Raw genomic sequence first — 17,456 nt, 5'->3', positions numbered from 1 at the left:
GCATACCCCCATGGGCAGGAGCCGTGGCCGGCACAGATGGCAGGAGCTTGAGGCTCTCCCGGGTGCTGCCCTGGCATGTGGCCTTGGCTGTCAGCCCATGGGGCAGCTGTAGGGAGAGTTTAGTGAGTCTGCTTGCCCCTGTGACCTTAAGGCCTGCCACTCACCAGCCAGGCATTCCTCCTTTTCTCTGCCCCAGGCCTTCCACCCCCTGCCACATAGCACACATCCATATCACAGACACACATGTACACCATCACATCACATCTCACACATGCCAGTCACATCACACATATCATTAAGACACGGTTAAAACTCAATCATGGGCTTCAAAGTGCCAGGTGGCCAGTAGGAAGATGGGGGTTGGGGGTGTCGGGGAGAGCACTGGACCAGCCCTCTCTCTGCAAGCATTCCCTGGGTCATATACCAAGGGACAGAGATGCCTGTAACCTAGCAGAGGTGCTCTCCCTTAAGCTTCCCACTTCGCAAACCTCCCCATACCCTCACAGGTTCCCTCTAACTCCCCATACAGCCTTCTCCTCCATGGTCTAGGTTCTTGTAGCTGGAATGAGGCCCAGGGGGACACTCCTCCCTATCTGGAAACAGAGACAAAGTGAGAACAAAATGAGGATGGACACACACACACACACACACACACACACACACACAGAGAGAGAGAGAGAGAGAGAGAGAAGCCCTGGTAAGACTTCAAGACCCCAGCCACTCCCAGTCCACACTGTGCTCCACAGGCCATCGAGTGCCCACAGGCCAATGCTACCCCTGGCTTCAAAAATAAAAATTTAAAAATTCCCACCCCGAGATAATTGCTCTTCTTTTGCCTATTGTGGTGGCTCTGCGGTCGGCAATGAGAAGCAATTATTCATGGCTAATGATTATAATCAAGTCAAATAGAATTTAATGGACATGCATTCTCTTCCTGCTTGAAACTTTACATATGAATTAAGCACATATGGGTTTCACGAGGCTCAGACGCAGATTTATGCAGCCCTGAAAAGCCCCACATTGCCTGCGACTTTTATATCACTAATAAAGGCTGATTTATGGGCTCCTCAGAAACGCAATCTCTGCTGCCCCCTGGTGGGTGACGCTTCTGGGGTGGTGGGAAGGAAGCAAGGCCACCGAGGACCGCTGCCTGACCAGAGCCAATACCACATCAAACACCGGGGCTGCAGGCTCTGCCTGGGAAACCCACACCCGACACCTGCCTCAGCCACTGCTTTGCTGCTCTGGAAGGATTCTGAATTCTGACTGTGCCTCTTTCTAGAAAAAGATCTCAAGGAAGCATACTAAGCAGCGCTGGGTTCACTGAGGCAAGCAGGGGAAGGGGCGCTGCTCATCTGCAGGAGACACCAAGTCCTTGACCCTGTTGAGCCTGCACTCAGCATGACACTAAGTGTCGATAGTTCAGGCGCTGAGCCCTTGGCTCCTGTGCGGTGGTGAAGGAGTGTCGTTCCTACCTTACACGTCCCCAGCAACCTGGTGGATCATTTTCCATCATCCCCATTGTACAGAGACAAAAAGAAGCCCGGCGGATGCAAAAATGCCATGTCCTAGGGGAAGGATGACCAACAGGCCATCAGCCCAGGGCAGCCAGCTCAGCCAGTGCTGGAGAGCTCCTCAGTGAGAGCTGACAGGCCAATCCATGCCCCGTGTCCCAGCACCCAGAGCTCTCTCCTGTTCCATGAATCCTGTGACACCTACCTTGGTCCCTAAACCCAAATGTGTTCACCAGCCAGGCTGCCAGGGAACTCATGAGGCAAGGCACCTGCCCTTCCACTGCATCCTACAGCTCAACAGGAAAGGACCATTGGGTGCCTCCCACACCGCTGGTAACACCAGCAGGACCAGGTACAAGGCAGGCCCAGGAGACTTCCTGAGGGACTGGTGTGCAAACCAGATAAAGCTAGCTTCACTCAGATAGATTCATCGAACTCCCTGCCACCTACCCTCTGTCAGGTGCACAAGACACACAGAAGCAACAGCCAGAAAGGCAAAGGTGACCAGAGCTCTCTCTGGCACTGAGTGCCACCTTGTCACTGTGTGCCTGAGACAGGTGGGGGGTGGGTCCAGTGTTTTACCTCTGCAGACACTGCCAGAAGTGCCACTCAGATCCCAAATGCAAAAAGGTCCAGGGCACACTGAGCAGTCACCTCTGCTGGGAGCCCAGTTACTGAGGAGTTACAAAGAGGCATTGACAGCATCAGCAGCCCCCTGCTCCAGAGTCCTGGAGGGACCGGATCCCTTGTCAAGACTCAGGTCAGGTAGAGCTTCTGCAAGCCAGGTGAGAGGAGGTCCGGAAGCACCTGCAGTACTGTGGGCTTCACAGGGGTGGGGGCTGGCATGATGGGGTTTTTCTGTGCTAGGTGCTCTGCCCTGATAGTCACAGACTATAGAAAAAGCCACCTCTGATACCAGCTGTAGTTCCTGAGGATTGTATGAGGGAGGGAAGCTACCCGACCTTGTTGCAGCAAGTTCCTACCCACATGCTAGACTTTGCTGACCCCAGACACCCATTCCCGATGACTCCAGAGCCCTTCCCCAGAGCCTCTTGACCTCAGCCAGACACACACCACAGCGTTCTTCCCTCCCCCAGAGAAGCAGCTGCCTCCACTCTGCCAAGCCAGCAAGAAGAGAACACAGGCAGGAAACTGAGCAGCTCCCAGCCCAGGCGCTGGAGAGCTGCCAGGGAGCTGAGGGGACCTCTCTGTACCCTCCCTCCCCTCCAGGAGCTCCCTCACCTGGCCAGGTGTGCAGTGAGGTGGGGCTGGTGGGGTGGAGAAGCAGCCGCAGCCCTCACCCCCACCCCAGAATGAAGAAAGTTGGCTTTGGCCTCCACCTCAGGGGCAGGGCATTGTGGCATCTTTCCAGCCATGCTCTCCCCCATCCCCACTACTAATGGGCCTCAGAGCTGCAAGGCAGCTAGCTTGGCAGAGCCGGGTGCCCCCACAAGGCAGGTCAGGGCTTCAAGAGAAGAAAAGCCCAAGTAGCCGCCACGCTGGGCTCCTGTGGCGCCAGCAAGCCATCCACACAGCGGCCGAGAGGCTCTCTGGAGCCAGGTGGCGCCCACCCACTTTTGGCACACCAACCAAGCTGAATGTACCAGAGTGGCACTCCAGGCCTCTGACTCGGGCCAGTCACTCACCAGCATTGACAATGGCATCCACTTCCAGCTTGGTGATGTCCCCACGGAACAGGGAGATTTTCTCATTCAGCTGCTTGTCCTTCTTATACTTGGGGTCCTCCACCTTCACACACACCCCTGGAACAGGCAGGGTTAAGGGGTCACAAAGGGGACCTTCACTGAAGAGTGGCTTGGCCAGAGCCCATGGGCGAAGTGCCTAAAGGGTAGTGATTGGCCACTGATGCTGGTGATGACATCCTACTCTGAATGAGCACCTACCGTGTGCACACAAGGCCTTTATAATAATGCTCCAGGAAGTGTAGTGATATCACATACTCCCTTTTTCCTAATTTTTGAGACAGGCTGGCTTCAACTTGATAAACAGCCAAGACTGGCCTTCAACTCCTCATCTCCTGCCTCTACTTCCCAAGTGCCGGGATTATAGGAATGCCTTACCACACTTGACTTCACATGCTCCATTTTATAGGTGTCACAGCAGAGGTTGAGATGGGATAAGGAGTTCCCCAGCATGCCCCTGTAAGCAAGTGCATCATGGCAAAAAACCAGCTCCCGGCAACTGAGCACCCGAGGTAGATGGCTTATGTGGCCTGGAGCTGGCTTCCTAATGCTGTCAGGAGCCTGAAAACCAAACTGGCCTCAGGCAATGTCAGTAATTAAACCAGGTGCCACGTGCAGAGAGCCTGGGTGTGGGAGCACTCAACTGGCACTACTGGATGCTTCTGGCAGGTCCTCCCAAGGCATTCTGCAGGGGCGCCTGCCATGCCCAGAAAATAAGGCCTACCTTTGGCTGTCTCCTTCCACGTGGGGATCTTCTTCAGCTTCATGAAGTCCCTGCAGAAGTAGTGTTCTTCCCTCTGCTTGTCACTCAAGCCCTTCAGAAAAGCTGCAGGGGCAAGACAGACAGAAAGGAGAGTCAGTGTGCCAGGGCAAAGTGCGGTCCGCACCTAGGCCTCCTCCTCCTGAAGGCGCCTGCTAAGTCCAACCAATCCTACCAGCCATGTTTCCCATGGCCCTCAGGGACGGAGACACCGAGGACTCTACAACATCTTACCCTGCTGTGGTGGCTCAGGCAGAGAAACTGAGGCACAGGGAGAGTGAGGGACTTGTTCAGCCACTGCAGACCCCAGCTCAGAATTCAACCTGGCCGCCTCCTGATGCCTAAACACCTCTGGGCCCCTCATTTCTGAAGTTGTAGCAGGGTGAGATGTCCCTTGCAGAACAATTGCAAACTCGCATGCAGTAAGCCGGGCAGGCTGGTGGTGCTCTGTCCCTTGCCAGTCACAGTGTCACTGATGGCAAGACAAGTGTCCTCAAAGACAGACTGTGGCAGATCTGGAGCCTGTGTCAGCATCTGCCCAGCACTGGCTGGGGCTTCTATGCAGCCTGCAGGCAAATGTCCCCAAGAGGCAGCAGGCACTTGGGAGGCAGCCTGAGGTCACTCAGATGGTGAGGGAGGACCCAGGCACCCACCTGCTCACAGACTCTGAGTGTGCCAAGTTGGTCCACCCTGCCCCAAGTCAAGCCCTCCCTTGCTGTAGTGAACTTGAATCGCCACCTCAGAGGCAGTTCTGCTACAGCTCAGTCCAGGCTTGTGGCTCACAGGCTCCCCCTGCTGGTGAGAGACTATCTATACACTTAGGCTCAGCCCAGCCAGGTTCCCTCAATCACAGGTGGCAGAAAAGAGTGGCCCTCACCATCACCAGAGAGGGGATTGTGGTGATACATTGTATACCCTAATAAACTTGCCTGAGTTGCAGAGAACAGAGCTAGCCACTAGATTAGATATACAGATCAGGCGGTGGTGGCACACACCTTTAATCCTATCACTCGGGAGGCAGAGATCCTCTGGATCTCTGTGAGTTTAAGGCCACACTGGGCTACATGAGATTGATCCAGTCAGTCTAGGAGAGAAAAGAGAGCCAGGCAGTGGTGGCACACACCTTTAATCCTAGCACTTGAGATCTTATGTCTTTGCTTGGGAAGCACATACACCTTTACTCCCAGGAAGTGATATGGCAGAGAAAGGAATATAAGGCGTTAGGAAACAGGAACTCACTCTCTTTAGGTTGAGGATTTCAGAGGGATAAGAACTAATGGCTGGCTGTTCTGCTTCTCTGATCCTTCACCTGATATCTGGCTCTGGGTTTTTAATTAAAAGACCATCTAAGATTCGAACAACAGGGGATAGCACACAGCAAAAGTCACATAAAGAAGAAGACAGGTAGAGTCGAGTTTGGGGATGCAGGTCAGCTGGTAGAGTGCTTGTACAAAGCCCTGGGTTCCAACCTCACTACTCCCCCCCGCCTCCTCTAGGTGAGACTCAGCTCAAACCTAAGGGCATTCCCTGACCCCAGCTGACCCTGACTCCAAGCTGACATATACCCCCATTTCCAAACCTGTCCTCCTAACCACACCCACACCCACCGACCTGGCAATTTGCCAACCTATTCTTCAAACACACAGGTGATTTCCTGCCTCGGGGCCTCTGTACCTGCTGTACCTGGGACAGTAGTTTTCCTTTCATTCCCACTTTCCACTAAGAATCTTAAAAAAAAAAAAAAAAAAATCTATTTATTTATTTATTATGGATACAGTGTTCTGACTGCATGTATGCCTGCACGCCAGAAGAGGGCACCAGATCTCATTCCGGATGGTTGTGAGCCACCATGTGGTTGTTAGGAACTGAACTCAGGACCTCTGGACAAGCAGCCAGTGCTCTTAACTGCTGAGCCATCACCCCAGCCCCTCCACTAAGAATTATCTTGAGAGTCTGTGTGCTCCTTCCTGGACCTCGGCCAACAGGATCCATGTGAGGATCTGTACTCTTCACCACCAGCACAGTGCACAGTGTGTGCCAGGCTCCATGAAGGACTCAGTGAAGAGCTAAAACCTGGAGGCTGAGGGTCAGCTGGCTGAGCAATCGGTCACCCAGGCAGAGGGTCTGCCTGTGCAGAAGTGCTGAGGCAAAGGAACATTTGGGGTGATGTGGAGGGAAGCGGGAACAGCCAGAGCAGAGAGAAGACAGGGCACAGAGGAGTGGAGAGAAACCACATGAGGCTTTCATTTCCCTTTGGCTCCCACTATGCTCCAAGGCTCGCCTGAGCCTCAGTTTCCTTCTCTAGGTCAGAGACAATGTATCCTCCCTGGCACCCAGATGCTGAAGGTCTATGAGAAGGGGGCAATCAAGACCAGCAGCAACACTGCCTCAGTGGTAATGTGCTTAGCTAGCATGCATGAGTCCTAGGTTCAATCCCAATTCCAGCTTTGGAAAAAGGAAGCAGGACTGTAGTGTGCCCTTTTGTAACATCACAGATTGCTCAGGAGGGGAGCCCAACAGGGCAGGATTTGAGAGGACAAAGCCTTTTCCAGGTGGAAACCAGGGCAGGTAGAGCTTTGGCCATTATATAGCTCCCCATAGTAGTTATTACATGCAATCATGACCAAAGACATCCTGAACCTTGGCACAGTCAAGTGTGGATGCTTCCAGCCAGCTAGACCTGGAGCTGGCACCAAAAAGCTGTGGTAGCACCAACCGACTGTTTGCCAATTACTACAGATCAGCTACAGGAGCCGTGGAGGTGGTTGGGCTGCAACCAACACTGGAACCACATGGGATGAGTCCATGGCCCAAGGACACCTAGACACATCTGACAGATGCCAGAACCTTAGAGGAGAGGCAGAAAAACCTAGCTCTTGTCACACTCAGGTGAAATAAACCAGGGGTGGATCTGGCCCTCCTCATAACTTTGATGGCCTCATTTGAACGGCCACAGTTCTCAAGACCTACTTGCTCCAATGGAGTCCAAACAGAGCACTGTTTCCCAGAGACTGCAACCTGTCTCTGCCACTAACCACCACTATACCGATCTCAGGGACATCTGTCAGTCTGTCCCTGTTGGTGCTGGTCCCCAAATACACAACCTCAAAAGGCCAGCATGAGCCAGATATGGTGGCACACAACTGTTACCCCAGCATTTGTCAGGTAGAGGCAAGAGGATCAGGAACTCAAGGCCAGCCTGGGCTGTATGAGATGTAAACAAGAGCACACCAGTACTGTGTCTCCATCTCCAAACAAGGTCATGGCCATGGCATGTTCCCAAGGTGCTGGAAACTACCTAGCTGCCCAAGATAGTTCTCTGCCCCAGGGCCCACGCATTGTTCCTCACTTCAACTCCACCTTTCAGGACCATCTCCCAGGCCTCCTCTACCCCACACAGTCACTGCCCACCTCCTTTCAAGTCAGATGCAGACTTAAAGCACAAGTGGGTTTTATTTTTTTATAAAAGATGTAAAACATGCATTTTCATTCTCTATCATTTCTGAAGAGGCGAGAGTATTTCACGGCTCACTGAGACAGGTGTTATAAAAAGATGTTCGCAGTAAATTTTGATGGGGAAGCCTGACCCCACACTGAGCTTCCAGAGGCTTGTGGGCACGAAAGCTGGGCAGGAGGAAGCAGGCTCCGCCAGAGCCATAAAGCGCACCAGGCAAACGGGAATTCAATGATGTGTTTTAAGAAGTATCTTTATGACACTTTGCAAGACGTCGTTCAGAGATGAGACAGGCTGGGCCTGCGGGGCTTGTGGGGGGGGCTGAGTCTGCAGAACACCAGGTGGGCACAGCTGATAAGGTTGTGAGGTTGTGCACTGGAACACAGCAGCATGCAGCTTCTGTGGCATTAATCACCTGTGCTCACCGGCCCCTGGGAGCAGAGACTCATCCAAGCCCATAGCACAAGCAGCGGAGAACAGAGTATGAAGCCCACCGCAGCTCTCAACCTGCCTCCACACACACTGGGGTGTACGAAGGCTGCACCCCAACGTGGAAGAGATGCCATCACCCCTAATTCTCAGGTGTGCCTGGACAATATGGGGCTCAGCAGTCCCATCAGAGACACTGTCACTGAGATGATGTTCCCTAAGGTCCTCAATCAATCCTGGCCCCTCCAACAGGATCTGCAGCTGAAGCATAGGAATCTCACCATGACCCAGGGACAGAGAATGCAAGCTGGTCTGTAAGAGCCCGGCACAGAGAGGATAGGAGGCTGGGAAGAGATGTGGAAGGGGGCAGCTCTGTAGGCTGTCACTCTAATGTGACCCCAGCACAACAGTAGGAGCTATTGGTCCCATTTCATAGATGAGGAAATAGAGGCTCAGAGAGCAGGCAACAGTAACCCTGGGGCTTGCTGGAGTCTGATGGCACCAATGTTCCTTCTTTTTTTCAGTACGTAGTTCTGCCCCAGTATAGGACAAGAAGTCAAGGATAGGACAGAGCCCCTAGATGTTCCTGATGTCCCAACTAAGTCCCCTCAAGCTAGCTGCCTTTTATTGTGAAATTTCCAGTCTTCTTTTTAAGTAATTTTTTATATTTATTTATTTTATTGGATGGCATGAGTGTTTGCCTGCATGTATGTACGTGCATCATGTACCTGTCTAGTGCCCTTAAGGCCAGAAGAGGACATCAGATCCCCTAGAACTGGAGGTGGGCCACACTATGTAAGAGCTAGAAAGTGAACCCAGGTCCTCTAAAAGTGCAATCAGGACTCTGCAGCCCTGTTTCCAGTCTTCTAAACAGACCCTAGTTGGAGGGAGGGCAGTGTGGCACCCAAGAACCATGGAGATTTGGTGAATTAACCAGTGTAATCAGATCTGGTCGAAGGCCACAAAGCTTAGCACTTGGTTCAACCCCCGGGATCATATGAACCAGGCTTCAGGTTTGGTAGTGCACACCTGTAATCTCAGCATCTGGAATACTGTACAGGCAGGAGGATCAGAAGTTCAAAGTCATCCTTCACTGTACAGGGAGTTAGAAGCCAGCCTAGGCTACAGGAGACGCTGTCTCCAAAACAACATAAAAATGAAAAGCCTACATGTCTCCTGATGAAGGGATCCAGCTTGGTGGCTGTCCTGATGTGGAAGGTTAATGGACCCAGAGAAGCAGGCAGCCAACATGGAGGTGAAGAAGGAGCCGAGCCTTGGGCAAGGCCTCTCTAGCTGGACCACAGCAGGCCATGGATATGGCACAATACCCCATAAGGAGATTCTTCTGGAGGTCTGAGCCCTTCCTAAACACTAATGCTTGCTCTCCTTTCTCTCACCTGCCCACCTGCTGTCTGCCTTGCAGCCTGCTGTTTGAGTGAGACTATGCTTTGAATGTGAATGCCCCCACAGGCTCCTGTCACATCAGTCCCTAGCTGATGGCGCTATTCTTGGGAGGCGGGCGCTGGCTGGTGGAACCAGGAGCTAGCTGGTTTTTGCAGGTTATGCCTTGGCCCTTACTCACCCACCCTCTGCTTCCTCATCTGCCACTCGCTCCTGCCATGATGGTCGCATGTTTCTTTTGTTTGGGACAGTCTTGCCAGGTAGCACCATCCTTGCTATATAGCCTACACCAGTCTCAAACTCACAGCAATCCTCCTGCCTCTACTTCTGAGTGCTAGGATCAGAGGTGTGCATTATGCCTTCCTGGCCCTTGTGCACAGAGACCCTTTGCAACCATGAGCCAAAATAAATCTCTTCTCTTCTTTCTTCCCTTAAATGAAGTTATTGTGGCCACAGCCATGCATAAACTAACGTGGGCTGCTCTGGATGAGAACAGGTACCACCAAGCAACCCAAGACTGTGCCCTAGCTTTCCCATCGGGTGAGGAGGCCCTGCCCAAGGGCTCAGGAGTTTCATACCCACTGCTATTTTATATATATAGCTGCTGCTGGTGATTTTTTTTTTAGACTGGGTTTCACCGTGTATCCTGGGCTGTTCTGGAACTCTCTCTGTAGCCCAGGCTGGCCTGGAACTCACTGAGATCCACCTGCCTCACCACCACCTGGCCATATTTTTTCACCCTAAACTGCCTGTACATCAGTCTTGTGTAAGCTTAATCACTGTGTGCCAGTCTCTGACAGAAGGTCACCTCAGGAAAGCAAGCATCTAGCTATCTAGTCCTCATCTAGCTATATCCCTGAAAGTACATGTCCACTAAAGACATGCATCAGGATGGTCTGAGAAACTTTATGCACAAGACACCCAAATACTCATCTATAAAAGAAGGCATATATAAGCTATGGTACATCTAGAATACTAAACAGAGGTAAAGAAGCATAAAATGTCATAATGTGTACATGTGGACTATAGAGTGAGATCCAGGCCAGCCTGGGCTACAGAGGAAGACTTTGTTTATTGGGTTTTGGTTTTTGTTTGTTTGTTTGGTTTGGTTGGTTTTTGAGACAGGATTTCTCTGTTGTTTTGGTGCCTGTCCTGAATCTCACTCTGTAGACCAGGCTGGCCTTGAACTCACAGGCATGTGTCACTAATCTTAGCCTTTTTTTTTTTTAAACAACAACAACAAAAAGCCTTTGAAGCTGGTGGATTTCTGTGAGTTTGAGGCCAGCCTGTTCTATATAGTGAGTTCTGGGACAGCCAGAACTACATAGAGAGACACTGTCTCAAAAAACAAGCAAACAAACAAACAAACAAGAAACAGACAAATAAAACGTCTTTGGACCAGGCCATCCCCACATTTTCATGCCCAGAGCCTGTTGTCCCAGGTCATGGAGGCTTAGAGTAACCTTTTCCACACATCAGGTAACTAAAACACGAGAGGCCTTATCTCATCACCTGCCAACCACTGTCACTGATACCTCAGGGCTGCATTTGGTCACAATGGGACCACCTCCTTTAAGTCTAGCCCTACCTCCTGACCTTGGAACGCCCTTCCCAGTCAGCTTCTTTACCTCAGATCCCTGATGGGCGATCTCTGACCTCCCTAGCTCAGGCGGCCCCAGCCACCACAGTTTCTTCATAGTGCCCACAGGACACAGACCTGTGTCCATAGTTTTCCCCACTAGACAGACAGTTGTCTCTCCACTCACTGCTGAGTCCTACAGTGCTGGCCCCCAAAGGGCATGAGGTAAAAGTTTATTGAATGAGAGCTAAGAAGACGGCTCAGTGGGCAAATGCACTTGATCCCCAGAACCCATGCAAAAACCTAAAAGCCAGACGAAGTAACACTGGCATCAAAAATCCCAGTACACTCACTGGAAATGGCAAGGGGAGACCAGAGACTCTCCAGAGCCTCAAGGACCAGCTCACCCGGCTGACACAGACCCAGTGAAAGAGGACTAGAATCTAGGAACAGAGGCAGACCCTACACTAGGTGTAATACTGTCCCAGCTCTCTGCCACGGCTCTGGGTTGCTGCTCTCCCTGGGAAGGCCAGATTCTGTGGGACAATGACTCCCACTGCGGGGTTTCTGGGCCAGCCCCCAACTCCCGGGCAAGTTTAAAGGCGTGGCAAGTTTTCTCTGCTGCCAGAGAGGACCGTCAAGGGCTTTAGAATCCTGGGCAGCATGCAACTCAAACTACAGGGGGTTCTCTTTCCTAAAACGTCCCAGTCTGAGGTTACCTTCAACCCAGCTTCACCCAGCCTCCATGGCCACGCCCTCCAGCAGCCCAGCCAATGAGGCAGGAGCCTTCGCAGCTCTTTTGATAGGGGATCCGCCCAGAACCATAGGGGAGGGACTGGCGCTGAAGAGCAGGGGCAGCTGGGCTGCCGCTCAGAGCTATTTGGGACTCTGGACTTTGCGTGCCAGCTAGAGACTCGGTCGTCCAGGACCCGTGGCCCCTTCCCGGCATGCCTGTCCAGAAGGAGAAATATTTTCATTCTTGGGAGGAATCAATGATTCTCACCAGCCCACATTGGTGGCTGACACACAGGTGTCAGTCTGCTCTCCAGGTTCCATGAGCCCAGTCCCGCAAGAAGGGGGCAGCGTGCTGGCAAGGGGCCAGAAGCCAGCAGGCGGACAAAACGGGCACCTCCTACATTCCCAGAGGCCAGCACCCAAGCTGCCACTCTTGGGGCTTTCTGACCCTACCTGGCAGCCACAGGCCCTGTGCTGCTCTCTCAGCCTATCTCTGCTACTTGCCCCAAATGTCTAGCAGCATACAAGGCCAGGTATCGGAGGTCAAGATTCCACACTTTGCCTCCGCACACTTGAGCCTGACCTTGGGGACATGGGCTCCGGCAATGGGCCTCAGTTTCCCTCCTGCGCATAGAGGAAGGTGTCTGGGCGGGAGGGGGTTTCTGGGGACCATAGCTAAGGTAAAGCCGCTTTCCCCACTCGCTTGGTCAAGGGGTAACCTGGTGCGGGAGGTGGACGTGGCTGTGGGCTGAGGGGAGTCCCCAAGTGTCTCAGGGGCATGTGGGCCGGGGAAGCCCGTACCCTGCGCTCACACTTACATTTGGCCTCCTTCCAGTCGGTGGAGGTGCTCAGGTCCACCTTCGCGGCCATGGCCAGGGGGGCCCAGGTGCGCACCCAGGCTCCACGCCCCGCCGCCCCCCACGCCCCAACTCCCGCCGAGGGCCACGCGCAGTGGCTGTGGGCACCCAGCGCCACCGGGAGACCGCACGCACTGCTGCGGGCCCGCGGGCCACCCGCCGAGCGGCCGGGCCAGGGGCGCGGGGCAACCAGCAGCTGCCCCGCCGCGCGCAGCTGTGCCAGGCGGCCGGACACTTGACTCTGCAGCGACATGTGCAGGCGGTGCCGGGCGGCTCTCCGCCCACTCCGACTCTATTTACGGTGCTCAGGAGAGTCGGGCTCGGTCCCTTATTTACTCTGGGGCGAGAGTGGCGCGTGCCAGCCCGTGGCGACCTGCTTAGAGACCGCGGGCGGCGCGCCGCTGGGCACCCTGGAACTTGTAGTCCCGGTCCGACCCACTGCGCTCAAGCACTTGTATACACTCTTGCGCACCCAGCCTGTCTGTGTCCTCCCGGGTGTGGCTGCAGCCAACCTCCTGAAGCTCGGTGACTCGGCGCCTGGGTCTTTTCGCTGAGCTGCCCTGGCTCAGTACTCAAGTTGGCCTCTACCGCATGTTTTGCGGGCAGAGAGACCTGGGCTCGTGTCGCTGACCCCACACTTTACCCAGCTCCGCGTCTGGTCCACAACAGCCGCAGGTTCCAGTCCACCAAGGGGAGGTGATAGGTGCAGTTGTCAGGTTGGGCGACTTCTCCGGAGCCGGGCAGAAGAGCTCAGCCTCCCCCGAAGATCCAGGGGCCAAGCGGCGCCTACTAAATTCCAGAGCAGCCAAGGCACTAGTGAGATTTGAAAGGCAGAAATTTAGGTGCCAAACCCCGTGTGATGATGCACACCTATAATTCCAGCTTTCGGGAGGCAGAGGCCCGAGGATTCTAGGAAAGTTTAAGGCTAGCCTGACTACAGGCAGCCCCCTAGCGAGACCCTGTCTCAGTCCATCATCGTTCGATCTGTCAATCAATATAAAAAAGAGAAGAGGTTGGGGATTTAGCTCAGTGGTAGAGCGCTTGCCTAGCAAGCGCAAGGCCTGGGGTTCGATCCTCAGCTCAAAAACAAACAAACAAACAAACAAACAAACAAAACAAAACCAAAAAAAAAAAAAAAACTGGGCTGGAGAGATGGCTCAGTGGTTAAGAGCACCGACTGCTCTTCCAGAGGTCCTGAGTTCAATTCCCAGTAACCACATGGTACTTCACAACCATCTATAATGAGATCTGGTGCCCTCTTCTGGCCTGCAGGGACACATGCAGGCAGAGTACTGTGTACATAATAAATAAATAAATCTTTAAAAAAAAAAAAAAAAAAAAAAGCAAAGCAAAGAAAATCTGAATGCCAGGAGCCCTATCTGGTGAACGAACTAGGGTAATTTTATTTTATTTTTCTCCTAAAGACACATGCCTGAGGGGCTGGAGAGACAGACGGCTCAGCAGTTAAAGAGCACTGGCTGCTCTTCCAGAGGCCCCAGGTTTAAATCTCAACACTGACATGGCAGCTCACAGCTGTCTGTAACTCCAAGACCTGACACTGTTGTGGGATATTTGTACACTGTGTGAAGCTGTGGCTGGTGTAATAAAAAGATGAACGGTCACTACCTAGGCAGGAGGTATAGATTAGGCAGGATTTCCAGGGAGAGAAAGGAAGAGGAAGACGGAGGCCACAGGAGGGAGACGCCATTAAGACACTGAAGGAGTCGGACACAGAATGGAGGAGAGGTAAAATCCACGGGGTAGAACGTAGATTAATAAAAATATAGGTTAATTTAAGTTACAAGAGCTAGTTACAACTTACAAGCCTAAGCTAATAGCCAAACTTTCATAATTAATAAGTCTCCCTGACATTATTTGTGAGCTGGTGCCAGGCCCAAAAGAAAAATCTGACTACATGACACCTTCACACAGACATACATGCAGGCAAAACACCAATGCACATGAAATAATACATTTTTTTAAAAAGACCCCTGCCTGTAATCCCAACATTCCAGAGGCAGAGGGGAGGCAGGAGGGTCAGGAGTTCCAGGAAACTAACTGCTCCTTCATATTTAGTTCTACACCAGCCTGGTCTACTTGGGAGCTCGTGACCAGAGCTACCCCGTGAGACTCTGTGTTTTGTTTTTGTTTGTTTGTTTGTTTCTGTTTTGTAAAAAAGAAAAGAAAAAGAATAAGGATTTAAATCCTGGGCTCAGAAATTAAGAGCACTGGTTCCAGAGGACCAGGAGTCCATTTCCAGCACTCACACGGTGGCTTGAGACAACTGTAACTCCAGTTCCAAGGGGTACCACATTTTCTCCTGGCCTCCCCAGGCCTCAGGGGTGAAAGTGGTGCACAGACATCTCCCCAGCCTTACCCCTAAAACTTTACAAATAAAGATTTAGTTCCTAAAAACAAAGCTAAACTAAAACAAGAGAGAGAGCAAAGTGAATGATGCTCCTGCTGAGACATCACCACAGATCTGGCAACTTAAACAATGCAAATTTACCATCTTCAGTCCTGTGAGACAAGAATCTGGCATGAGTCACCAGAGTAACATGCTGCTGGCTTCATTCCTTCCTGGAAGCTCTAAGGGAGATTGCCCCAGGATTTTCCCAGTGGTCAGAGGTCACACGGCCCTTCCTGTAGCCCCTTCCTGCATCCTGGCAGTGAGCCCAGGCTTCTTTTGTCTTACATGTGGTGGGGGCCTTGCTCTCGGGTTCCCCTGGCTCGCTCTACCATTTTCCATGGTAGATTTCCATGCTATGATTATACTGGTGCCATCTGCCTCCAGGAAAAAGTTATTACTTGCCCATGATCAGCTGGTTTGAAGCCTCAGTTTCCCTTTGCCAGGGGCCATATTCACAGGCTTCAGGGTTTAGGATGTGGACAGTTTGAAGGGCCTTCACTTTGCCCTCCAGCCTTCCAAAGACTGGGTAGGGGACTCTGGGAAAAGGCAAGGTCCCACTCAAAAGATATTTTGGTTACTAAGGAGAACGCTGCCTTTCATTTAGGGCTTGAAATCTTTGTCCTTTGGGGCTGAGCCCCTGGAGTTCTCTGGTTAAGCCAGAACCCCACCACCACCACCCTGCAAGCTAGTGCACATTAAGGTGAAGCCCTCATTCTTCTTTTTTTTTAATTGAAAATATATTTTTTTCTCATTTGTGTGTGTGTGTGTGTGTGTGTGTGTGTGTGTAGAGAGAGAGAGAGAGAGAGAGAGAGAGAGAGAGAGAGGGTTCCTCAGTGTAGCCCTACATACAATATATTCTTACTACAGTTTCCTCTTCCCCAACCCCTCTCAGATCCTCCCTGACTCTAAAACCCACCCATATCCATACCCTTTCTTTCTCCCTCTCATTAGAATACAAGCAGGCATCTAAAAAAATAAAAATAAAATAAAATAAAATAAAAAGAAGCAAACAGAACAGGAACAAGCAAATACACTACCAGGAGAAAAAGAAACAAAGAAAAAGCACAAGAGACACATATAGATGCAAAGACATACACATCACACACATAATGTGTAAGGGAAGAAACAAAGAAGAAAAAACAAATAACACAGGCAGTCTACTGCTGAGCCCTGTAGTGGTTTGTATACCCAGTAAGACTCCATTGGAGGAAACTCATTTTTCCCTCATGAACAGTTGTCAACTGGAGATAGCTTCTAAGTTAGGGATGGAGTCTTGTGTCCATTTTTTCCCCTCAGAGCTTGGACCCTATCTGGCTGAGATTCCTGTAAGCCCTTTGCATGTTGCCAGTCTCTGTGAGTTCATATGTGTGTGGGTCCTGCTGTGTCTAGAGGGCCCTGGCTGGGAGTGGTGGCACACACCTTTAATCCCAGCATTGGAGGCAGAGGCAGGCAGATCTCTGAGAGTTTGACACCAGCCTGGTCTACAGAGTGAATAACAGGACAGTCAGGGCTACACAGAGAAACCCTGTCTCAAACAAAACAAAACAAAAAGATTTTCTTGGTGTCCCACATCCCCTCTGGCTCTCACAATCTTTCTGCCTCTTCTTTCACAGGATTTCACTGTCTCCTCTGAGCCCTGAGTGGGGGGATTTGATGGAGGCACCCTATTTAGGACTGAGGCGTTCCATGGTCTCTCACTCTTTGCATATTGTCTAGCTGTGGGTCTCTGTTTTTTGATCCTATCTATTGCAGGAGGAAGTTTCTCTGATGATGGCTGAGCCAGATACCCATCAGTAAGTATAACGGAAAGACATTAGGACTCATTTTATTGATAAGTTCCTTTAGAAGAACAGTAGGATTTGGTTTTCCACTAGGTCTTTCATCTATGTAGGCTCAGGTTCTTGGCCACCTTAAGTAGTATCAGGGAAGGGTTTCATTTCATAGAGTAGGTCTTAAATCCAATCAGATATTGGTTAGTTACTCCCACAAACTTTTTGCCACTAATAAACCAGCATATCTTGCAAGCAGGTCACAGTTGTAAATTAAAGGCTTTGTAGCTGACAGACCTCATTCTTTTTGGTCCCTCCCCCCGCCCCCACCCCAAGACAAGGTTTCTCTATGTAATAGTCCTGGCTGTCCTGGAACTCCCTCTGTAGACCAGGCTGGCCTCACAGAGATCTGCCTTCCCCTTCCTCCGGAGGGCTGGGATGAAAGGTGTACACCACCATCACCCAGCAGCAGCCCTCATTCTTTTTGCTGGGACTGATGTCTGTTCTCACATGGCAGCTTCATGAAGGCCTCAGCCAACATCCCACTCCAGACTCTCAGTCTTCTGGGCCACAGACTAGTGAGTGATTCTGGGCAGAGAGGCAGAGGCTTGATGTGGTGAGGAAGTCTTCACAGAAATTGAGCTGGGTCTTTTGTTGTTGTGATGGCTTCCAGTTGGACATATAGCTGATGATGACCTTGAACTTCTGATCTTCCTGCCTCACCCCTAGTGCTGAGATTACAGATGTGAGCTCCTTACCAGGTTATGTTGTGCTTGGGATAAAACCCAAGGCTTTCTGTACAGTGGGCACTCTACTGAACTATATCTGAATCCCTGGTCTGGAAT

General features: G+C 51.6%; 1 protein-coding gene across 4 annotated transcripts in view; it reads right to left on the bottom strand.

Moving 5' to 3' along the window:
* Macrod1 (mono-ADP ribosylhydrolase 1) overlaps nt 1–12,828 on the bottom strand; it is a 142,397-nt gene extending 129,569 nt beyond the window's left edge. For all 4 annotated transcript variants that reach the window (XM_036203608.1, XM_036203597.1, XM_036203588.1 and 1 more), the window contains exons 1-3: nt 12,394–12,828; nt 3,942–4,043; nt 3,161–3,277 (exon numbers count right to left, since the gene is read on the bottom strand). In XM_036203608.1, coding sequence (XP_036059501.1) covers nt 3,161–3,277; nt 3,942–4,043; nt 12,394–12,685 — 511 coding nt within the window. In that variant the 5' untranslated portion in view covers nt 12,686–12,828. The remainder of the gene's footprint in view (nt 1–3,160; nt 3,278–3,941; nt 4,044–12,393) is intronic.
* Between the last annotated feature and the right edge of the window lie 4,628 nt (nt 12,829–17,456).

Source organism: Onychomys torridus, chromosome 1 (assembly GCF_903995425.1).
Source record: "Onychomys torridus chromosome 1, mOncTor1.1, whole genome shotgun sequence".
In the NCBI taxonomy this organism is placed as follows: domain Eukaryota; kingdom Metazoa; phylum Chordata; class Mammalia; order Rodentia; family Cricetidae; genus Onychomys; species Onychomys torridus.
Note: the sequence above shows the minus strand (reverse complement) of the source record. Positions and strands in the feature narration are given on the sequence as shown.